General features: G+C 54.3%; 1 protein-coding gene across 2 annotated transcripts; it reads left to right on the top strand.

Annotated features, from left to right (window-relative positions):
* Positions 1–293: 293 nt before the first annotated feature.
* On the top strand, positions 294–7,044 carry TMEM18 (transmembrane protein 18). Of its 2 annotated transcripts, none has more exons than XM_012810596.2 (5): positions 294–402; positions 2,045–2,162; positions 4,403–4,457; positions 6,513–6,606; positions 6,696–7,044. In XM_012810596.2, exons 1-5 carry the CDS (start codon positions 346–348, stop codon positions 6,783–6,785), a joined length of 414 nt encoding a protein of 137 aa, XP_012666050.1. In that variant the 5' UTR covers positions 294–345; the 3' UTR covers positions 6,786–7,044. The 2 variants fall into 2 exon arrangements, with proteins under 2 accessions (XP_012666050.1, XP_012666048.1); XM_012810594.2 differs by having other exon boundaries at positions 2,042–2,162.
* Positions 7,045–9,817: the final 2,773 nt, after the last annotated feature.

Genomic DNA, 9,817 nt, shown 5'->3' with positions numbered 1-9,817 from the left:
TGGGGACACTGTCCACGTTCTGGGGAGGACATTGACCCTCACGATGCTCCGGCCCCTCTGACCTTTGTGGACAGGCCGCCACCCGCGCCCTGACCCTCCTAAGCAGCTGAGAACCCCACCCGCGCCTGGACTACACGCAACACTTAATTTTATTATCCCAGCAGGATAACCCTGAATACCGCGCGCGACCCGGATTTAAAGTAGTTACAGAACTATCGCGAGAGGAAAGACACCGCGTAGTCTCGCGAAAGCGGGGTATCTCGCGAGGAAAAAAGCATCCCGCACTTCCTTCCTGGAGCCCAGCCGCGGGTTCGCGGCTGCTGTGAGGGTGAGCTTTCTGGCACCATGCCGTCTCCGTTTTCCCTGAGCTCCTTCCCAGACAGCATTCCCGCAGTCATCACGGTAATTCGCAGCCTGCGTAGTCCCCACTTGGGGCTATACACACGCAGGAGGTTCTAGGCACGCGCAGGGTTGCCCAGGGGGCCTAGGCTAGAGGCTGGGATGGCTCAGGACTCGGGCTGGGCAGCACACTGGCCGCGCGCTCGCGTGGCGGGGCCGGAGCTGTGCGGTGGGGCTTGCGTGGGCTGGGCTAGGACCGTTGGGGGCGCGGCCTAAGGCCTGTGGGTGGGACGTAGAGGGGGTGGTGCCTGCGCAGAGCTGGTGCTCGAGGGCAGGTTCTGGTGGGCGTGGCTATGCAAAGCGGCTGAAGTGGGCAAAAGTTAGGGCGGAATGAATGGGGCGGAGCTTCGCTTATTGGACGGGGGGTGGTGAGCGAGTTCTGTGCCATATGGAAGTTTTTTGGGTGATGTGCTGAATTCTCGGGGGAGCTGGAGCTGTGGGGGCGGGACTGAAAGAGTGTCCGGAGGCATTTGTACCATGTGAACGGGGCTGAAGAGCTTGGGCCCTGTAGGCGGGGCTACAGAGGGGAGCTCATGCCCTGTGGGCGGGGCGTCAGGGTTTGAGATGGGGCTTGGACCATGTGGGCAGAGTAGGGTGCTGGGCCTGAGTCTACTGGTTGGGTGCTGCAGAGGCTGGTGAACTTGGGGTCTGGAAGTAGGGAGTCCTCTGGGCTGTGCCCTGAGCATCTGTCAGTGGCTTTATGTCTCCAGATGGCTCACCCCTGGGTGCCTGCATCCCTCTATGCTACCAGGGGGTGTGTGGCCCTGCTGGGTGTGGATAGCACTGGTTGTCCATTTGAGCTCTTAGGTCCATGCACTGATGGGCACCAGTGAGCTTGACTCATGTGTCCTGCACAGGCTCTGGAGAGGCTGCTCCGTGTGCTGTCACACCTTTTAAAAAGATCCAGAAGGGCTCTACAAGTCTTGCTCATATTGTGGGGGACATGAGGGAAGTGAAGGGAGGACTGAGGACAGGCAAAATTGCAAAGTGACCATTAGGAGGGCTAAGTTTCCAAAGCATATGAGCTTCAGGAGGGGACTGAGCATAGAGGACCATGGATCTGGAAGGATCTCACTGTCAGGAGGGACCTTGGTGCCAGGAGGGGACAGAGCCTCCAGAGGTGTCTTTGTGCTTGGAGGGCACTGGGCTTAGGTGGGCCTGAGTTTGTTAGTGGACGTGCCTTCCTCTGAAGTGAGGAGGCTGGGAGAACAACAGTGCTGAGCACTGGGTGTGTTCCAGAAAGACTGAGGAAAGTGACATGCAGGTCAGGATGGCCTGGGTGTCCCTTTGGTGCTAGTCCGAGGAGCTAGATATGGTATTTCTGGTTGTTGCTTTGGGGCTAATCAGTGAGGCTCCTTGAATAGGTCCCTTGATGTCCTGTCATCTCAGGGGTGCTAGTCCCTTACGCCTTTCTGAGCTTACTGATGGCAGATGCTGTGTGCGGAGCTCTAGCAGCGTGCACTGTGGTTGTGGTGGGGCCAGGCTCCTGCGCCCTATTTCCAGACCTGGCAAAATGGGCGTTTCTGGATGCTTGCCCAGTAGCCCTGGGAAAGCTGGGCAGGGAGGCTCAGGGAACGCTGTGCCTGGTGTGCAGCCCAGCCATGGCCATGAGGGTGATGGTACCCATGCTGTGTCTTCCCAGCAGACAGACTGGACTGAACCGTGGCTGGTGGGGCTCGCCATCTTCCACCTGCTCTGCCTGCTCCTGACCTGTGCCTCCTCCCAGAGCTATAGATTGCAGATCGGGCATTTCCTGTGCCTTGGTGAGTAGAATGCTCAGAAGCTCTGGCTGTGGTCCCCGTGAGCATGGAGCTGCCTGTGCAGCAGGAGAGTGTTTGCACAGGCCCCCCCAACCCTTCTACCCTTGGATCACTTTGAATTTTAAGGAACTCTTTGATTCTACTCTTGGAAACTATAAAGAAAAGTGATTGGGGGTACTAAATTTGGAAGGAATCTACTGAGTACCACCATGTACCAGAGAGGATGCTAAATACTGGTTATGTAGAAGAAGGTTTAGTTTACTGAATTGCTGTCTTTTGTAGGATGATTTCTTCCATGGGAGGAAAGAAAGCTGTGTGTCCAACAAGAATTGCTCAGTTGAGTTTTAAACATAAGAGCTCCTGGGTTTTAGAGAAGGAGCAGGGTTGCATAGAATGACTGAGAAAGATTACACAGAGGTAAAGGTGTGGTGCAGGGTGCAGGAGCATGTAAAATGTCCATACAGAAGACGGAGCAATTACCAGCCCCTGCCAGCCCAGGCAGGGCCGGGAGACCTCAGGGTATGTTCCTTGTGAGTGAGGCACCCCTGCTCTGCAGGGAAAGAGGGGTCACGAGTCAGAGTAACCTCAACGCCAGGCACCTGGAGTTCTGGCACTGAGCTCGGACAGAGACAGGTATCCTGGCTGAGGCTCTTCTTGACTTGGCGGACACCAGAAAGGCATGGGAGATTGTGCTTGGCAGGGATGGACACAACAGCTAATTTTAGTTGAGTTTAGTCAGCTGGCTGTGTGCAAGGCAGGAAATCTGAGCAAGAGATTCTTTTAGAAAGATGAAGTAATCAGCAAATAAGTCCTTTCAAGTAAGGGTTAACTTCCTCTAGGGCAGCCCCTTGTTAAGGGGGTGTGGGAACTTGAGGGGGACAGCAGACACAGCTTTTTAGTTGTGTACTGTGCCATGAGGTATAGCAGTATCAGTCATGGACCTAACCAAGCTGTTACCAGTGTGACGGGTGTCAGGACTGGGGATTCAGGAGCCGGTTGAGACAGGGCAAGGGGCCTGTTTCATGCGGTGACGGTGCCATTGAGGCTGAGAGTCAGAAGTGTAGGAGTGGGCAGGGAGAAGTCTGGCCAGAGGACTGCAGCTGAGGGGGTGGTGAGGTGAGAGGGAGGGTGGCCCTTTATAGGATGAAGAGTGGGAGGGAGGGGTGCCAGCCTTCACGCCTGGGTGATGAAGGACCCTGTTCTGCATGCTTTCACATTTCTCATGATGCACCTGCCTCACACCTGCCTCAGAGCCATCTTGACAAGTGCACACTGCCCTTCACTGAAGCCCCTACTGGGCACACTGGCCCCTACTCCGAGACTGGCCACGTTCAGCCCCTGCCTCCCTCCCAGGCCTTTCTCCTCCTTTTTCTTCCATTCTCTCTCTCCTGATTCTTTTTTGTGGCTTATTTGGTTTCTTCTTGAAGGAAGGAAGTCAGGAGGCTACTGACCCTGGTTTAATCTCTTCCTGATTTGGGTCAAGAAGAGTGAAAGGGTTTGTTCCTGTTACTTAACTGAGAAATGTATACAAGAAATTAAGGCCTCAGGTGTTAAAATTTGCCAAGTCACACTTTCTTCTGTTTTGTGCAGGCCAGTATATTATCAGCTGGGGTCACTCTCCCAGGTCTGAGTGATAGCATTGTCCATGAATGCGCTTCAGACTGTAGGCAGGTCCCTAAGGCCTGTGCTCCGGGGACCTTGGTGGGGCAGATGGGCTTGTGATGGTGCCACCTCCCCTGTTGCCGTTGCCCTTTCGCGTTGTTCTCTGTCCTGCCTTTGCCTCTGAAACCTCCAGGTGCTTTTGTATTTTCTGTGACGTCTCAATCATGGTCTCACCAGGGCAGCTGCAGAACTGTGAGATTGGACAGGGCTTGGGTGCTTAGTCTCCCGGCTCCTGGTGATCTGCTGCCTGGAGTCTGAGGAAAGGTGTCCACAGCTGGCTAAGCCCTCCACTGTGGGGCCAGGCCTGGTCCCAGCCATGCCCTGCAGCTGCCACCTGGGCCACCAAGGCCTTGGATATGTGTGGATCCTGGTTCCTTTCCTGCTGAGAGGATGTGTCCTGAACACACAGGGTCACGGAGTTCACCTCACACTGCATCTGAAACAGGAGTCACTCCTCATCAAGCTCATGGTGGTCTGTGATGCTGATACTGAATATTCTGTTGTAGAGATTGTGTGATCTCATTCTGCAGTGACTAAAAATGGCATCTGAAGTTTAACTCACGATTTCTGTCTTTTTTCAGTGATTTTGGTCTATTGTGCAGAATACATCAATGAGGCAGCTGCGATGAACTGGAGGTAACCCCAATTCCCATGCCCTTGGCTATGGTCAGGAGTTGCCCCTTGAGGTCTGGGGACCCATGGGGCCACCACACATGCCCGGGACTTGCCACACCTTGCATGGACAGTTTGAGGCTTTGAGAGTCTTTGTCAGCTGATGTAGGATGGGGCCCTCCTGCCTCGCAGGCAGCTGTCCAGGGCTGGCTGATGCAGTTGATAACACCATGAGGGAGAAGGTGATGGGGCACTTAAAGGACTTTTAGTTGCAGAATAAATGAGGTAGCATTTTAGGGAGTGCTTGGTACATGGTGGTTAGACCAGGCCGTGCTCTGGTCTGCTGCACAGATGCCCCTGCTCTTGAGTACCTCTGGTTGGATATCAAGGCAACCAACCGTCCCAGGAGGGCTCCAGAGTAGCCTGCACTGAGGTCCCTGTGGTCGGGACCCTACCCCCCTCACCCTGTCCCACTGAGCCTAGTCTCTCCTCTGGGGCCCCGCAGCTAGGCCCTTGTGTTCCCTCCCTGCTCCCTTTTCCTTCTCTGTCCCACAGAAGCATTGTCTGACCCCTGGCAGGGCTTACAGGCAGCCTCAGCACCCAGCCCTGTGTGAGCTAGACACAGCCACGCCGAGGCCCGCAGTGGCATCTGAAGGGGAAATGCTGGCTGGAGCCCCCCAGCATGTCCTCCTCCCTGGACTCTCCGTACTCAGCTGACAACAGCAGGGATACTCACGCTCATGCTCCCTCTGCACAGCCCCTGCTCTGGCCCTGGTGGATGTGGCTGCAGGTGTCTCCTCCTTTTTGTGTCATCACCCTGTCCCTCCTGGTTGTCCCCACAGCTGAGCCTCATGCCTGCCTCGTAGCTTAATATGACCAAACAGATGCCTGGTCCTCCCTTGGCTTCCTCCCTGGAGCCAGTTCTGCCTGGATTTGCAGCCACCTGTCACAGAATGCTCCTGACCTTGACCTGGTGACCTTTGTGTACCTGTCCAGTGATTCCTCCCAGTCCTCCATGTGCTTGAGCTTATTGGGAAGGAGACAGAGACGTCCCCCTCTCTGAAGCCTCCAGGGTGCTGCCCTGCCTGTAGCCAGCCACTCCTGCCTCCTGGCACCTTGGAGCTCTGGGTGCCGCTCCTGGCACTGTCTGCTGGGTTGTCTGAGGAGCACCTTAAAGTTAACACTTTCCATGCTGCCCTCTCTGCTCCCCCAAAGCACCTGCTCCATCTGTGATGGGAGCATCGCCTCCTGATTCTTAGGGCTGAGGCATTGCACATCATGTCCCTTTGTTCTCCTGGAGGTCCTGCCTGTCATTGTCCCTGTCAAAGGGTCCTGTCATTGTGATGTGGCCCCTCCAGTGTCCCTAGGTCACACCAGACTAAACCAGAGTCTCAGGTGATGCCTCCAGCCCTAGGAACCGACTCCCTGCCCCTACATAGCCTCCTTCCTCCCTACCCTGCCAAGAGTCAGTCACTGACCCTGCATTCCGGAAGGCAAGCACAGCAGAGCAGGGACTTGTCACTGCTGTGACCCAGTGCCTACCCAGTACTGAGTTGTCTGTCACACTTCTCGTGTGGCCGCTGAGGGAGTCAGACCTGCATGTGAACCCATCCCTGCTGGCAGCTGGCTCTCCCTTTGGGAAGTAGACATAATCTCCCTGTCCTAAGTTTCTCCTGGGACAAGGTGGTGGCACCTGATGGGGCTGAGCCAGTGAGGCCTCAGGCAGGTGGTGCCCAGCATAGGGCACTCACAGGAAGCACCCGCAGGGCATGAGGATGTCCCGGCATTAGCGTCTCACTGCTAATGTCACCTCCACTGTACCCAGGGTCCCATGCCTATGTTTGGAGAAGTCCTGAGGTCACTGTTGCTTTCACCAGTGTTGTCCTTGTCCCTTGACACAGTGTGTCTCCGCAGCAAGCATCACACTTTGGATGATGGCAGGCACTCTGAGAACAGGGCAGTGTGGCCGGGTAGTGCCCCCTTCACTGGCGATGGGTCTTGCCACAAGCTAAGTAGAGAATATCACTGAAAACTTCGTTGTTTTTCCAAGTAACATTTTGGTTTTTTCTCTTAAAATAGATTATTTTCAAAATACCAGTACTTTGACTCCAGAGGGATGTTCATTTCCATCGTGTTTTCAGGACCACTGCTGTTGAACGCCATGATCATCGTGGTATGTGCCCCCGAACCCCACTTCCCTGCCTATGCACCCCACTGCCCAATTGGGGTGCTCCTTTCTCATACACTGCCTCACACTTCTAGGTCATGTGGGTGCGAAAGACGCTTAGTGCGATGACAGACCTGAAGAGCCTGCAAGAGAGGAGGAGGCGGAGGAGGAGGAAGGAGGAGTGAGGGCTGCCCCTGTACTGTTGTCCCGTGTCCCAGTGCCCGGGGCCTGTGACCTTCTCAGCAGGCAACTCCAGCGTGAGAAACCGCCTCTCATCCCCACAGCTGGGCACGTAGAAGTCATCTATGGGATATGTGCTGAGCAGCGTCTTCAGTGCCGGGGTCTCTGGGTGGCTGTGGGAAGGGTCTCACGGAGCTTCACGACTTGGAGTTTGATGTGAAGGTGTCCTCATTGTTCATGAACTCATTACAGAGTGTGCAGTGAGTGTTGCGTCTGTGAAGCTGGGTGATAAACGGTGCCACCTCCCCAGGGCTCCTCCACTTGTCATTCTGGGCACTGCCGTGGGTCTCAGAGGAGACAGGGCAAAGCCAGGTGACATTTCAGGTTGTTGTGGGCAAGAGGTGCCCTTGCATCTGCTGGGGGGCCTGGGAGTGCTGCCACCACAGGCAGCACACAGGAAGCCCCTCGAGACCTATAAGGCAGCTTCTCAAAAAACACGACGTCTACTCAAAGTTAAGAGCCCCTTCACTGAATCACTGAAAGTACTTGGTTAAGAATATTAAAATAAAATGGAAGCCCATATAGTCAGGATTCTGTGGAGAAGAATATGTTGAATGAGCCTTTTGATTTTGCAGTGCAAAAGTGAATAATTTAGCTATTTCACCTAATGGATTTCTGTGGCAGATGTAAAGCTCAATTGTGGTCCTTCCTGAGCAGTGTGGCTCTTCAGCAGTTGGGGTGCTTAGGAGCAGGGCCCCTGCTGGAAGAGGTGCACAATGACTGACTCCGCTTATGAGTAGCCCACACCCAGGACGCTCTTGTTCCTGGCCGATCTGTAGCTTGAGAATGGCAGGTAGTTAGAGACCCAGTTTTTTAAAAATACAAAGTTATGAGGAAATGATACTGTGCATTGTGTCCAGTAACAGGCCTGATTGTGCCTTTCTGAAAAGCACCAATTCCAGATGTTTAATGTTTGGAGAGTTCACTATATCACAAGGTAGTTTTGCAGAAAGTGCAAGTGAACGTGTGGTGCAGCCTGGTGTGGAGTGTCCAGAACGCCTGGACTCAGCCGCCAGCTTTGTGTCCTGGTACAGGATGTGATGGGCACTTTGCGATTCAGCCTCCCCTGCACTGCTCTGTGTGCATGTGACTAAGGTAATGCAGCAGGAACTTGGGGCCTGTAGGTACTTTGTAAAGAAAGTGTGACACTTTCAGCCATGGTACACTACCTGGACTGTGCGTACGGAGCCATCTGAGTCTCAGTTTCCTGTGATAAAACTCAGGCCACTGGCTTTGCACAAACTTTATGTTCATGACCAGCACTGGTGTGTGTGTGGTAAGTGGGATGGGAAACAGTTATATTTTGTTTCATAAAAACAAACCATTGTTTTTAACTGTTCAGTATTCAGCGCCTTACATGGCAGTATTAACAAGTGCCTGAATGTTTCATCCTTGTTCTGGGGAAAGTCCCACACGCCCAAATCACTTGCAGACCACTGAGTGATGTGTCAGAGAGCAGGTGTCGTCTCACTCGGTGCTGTGTCCACGCTTGGTCAGGGGAGCATCACAGGAGGTCTTTTTACCTGCTCATGTAAAACAAATGTTTTTACTCTGTTTCTAGACAAAGAGGAAAGGAGAGTGATGACTAAGAAAATACTCTGTGCATTCCACATGCGTGACACCTCAAGTGTACCAACTGCTATGCAGTCAAATCTTTCCCTAATAGTGTATAGTATATTTTCCCCAAAATTGTGTATTCATCTTGCATCTTTCTGTAAGTACAGACAGTAGTGCCCTGGAGTGTCCTGCACCCTAGGGGGGTCCCTGCTTCATTTCAGTGCTCTGCAAGTTGGGAGGGTTGGCTGCGCCCTGGCCAGGAGGAGGTCAGCTCAGCATGGACTGTGTGAGTCAGAAGGGGAAGCGTGAAACTGGAGCCACAGTCTGTTAGAGTGGCAGGGGAGTGTTGACATGCTCTCTCTCTGCAAAAATCGATGTGGAAAGTAAAAAGCCGATGTGGTGAGCAGATGTTTAGCAGAGCTGCAGGCTGCTGGGGATGGGCATTGCCGGCCACCAAGCCCCCAGTCCTTGAAGGAGCTGCCCGGGTTCCTGTCTCCTCTCAGGCTGGTCTCCCCACGTGCAGAGCACACATCATGTGCAGCTGCCCGTCTGTGCGTCTGGAAATGGGGATGGTGAGGAGCCATGTAACGTGTTCTTGGTCAGGACAGCAGGATGCATTATCTGTGTGTCTATGGGGTAGATTTGCCCATGACCCTTCGTCATGAATGTGTGCTGGTTACACAGTGTGCTCTGATTTCAGGGGCATGAAGGGGTGTTGGGTCCACCTTCACAAAGACCACCAGCAAGACTCAGGACTGTGGGACTATAGGATATGGGCCACATGTAGGACATGCTGCCAGCAGAAGGCCCCAGGGCCCTGTGCTGGGGTATGTGGGGCAGTGCTGGTGTGAAGTGCCTGCCACCCACCTCTCCAGTGCTCGTGGGCAGTCCCTGAGCATCTGATTGTGGTCTGGGCAGCAGTTTGGAGAGTAAGTTGCTCTGTGTTGTGGGGCAAGTCATGCTGGGCTGGCCCCTGCGACTCAGGTACTAACATCAGAAGGAAATCTAAGAGAATTAAGGAAGGGGGAGCAGGGATCTAGGGGTCTCTGCACAGGGGCCAGCAGTGGGGATGCTGGGGGTGGGTGAGTTTGGGGGGCTGGGGAGGGAGGGATGACATAGCCCTTCCCGAGGGAATTGTGCAATTGGTTCGTGCTGCTTGGGATGGGAGTGGGGCTAAGCTGAGGGCTTGAGAGTCGATGGGATGGAGGTGGACACCGCAGCAGGTGCGGACTCTGCTTTGGGGTCTCACACAGGCTGAGGGAATGCCCAGGAGCAGAGCAGGAAGCTTCGTGTTGGTCTGTGTCTTCCTGTGAGAGGCATTAGGTGCTTGGGTGGAGACTCAGGAGGTCTGAGCTATCCAGATCAGCAAGGCAGCCTGGTTGTGACCAGAGGACAGTAAGCGCAGGTGGACATAGGGGCC

The sequence above is a fragment of the Otolemur garnettii genome, unplaced genomic scaffold, assembly GCF_000181295.1.
Source record: "Otolemur garnettii isolate 467f Iridium unplaced genomic scaffold, OtoGar3 scaffold00139, whole genome shotgun sequence".
In the NCBI taxonomy this organism is placed as follows: Eukaryota; Metazoa; Chordata; class Mammalia; order Primates; family Galagidae; genus Otolemur; species Otolemur garnettii.
Note: the sequence above shows the minus strand (reverse complement) of the source record. Positions and strands in the feature narration are given on the sequence as shown.

Excerpts from the sequence above, each read along its gene's own strand:
- TMEM18 (XM_012810594.2), top strand. The coding sequence starts at position 346 with ATGCCGTCTCCGTTTTCCCTGAGCTCCTTCCCAGACAGCATTCCCGCA. Across the intron at positions 403-2,041 it reads GCATTCCCGCAGTCATCACG|CAGACAGACTGGACTGAACC; the intron begins GTAATTCGCAGC and ends GTGTCTTCCCAG. Across the intron at positions 2,163-4,402 it reads CGGGCATTTCCTGTGCCTTG|TGATTTTGGTCTATTGTGCA; the intron begins GTGAGTAGAATG and ends GTCTTTTTTCAG.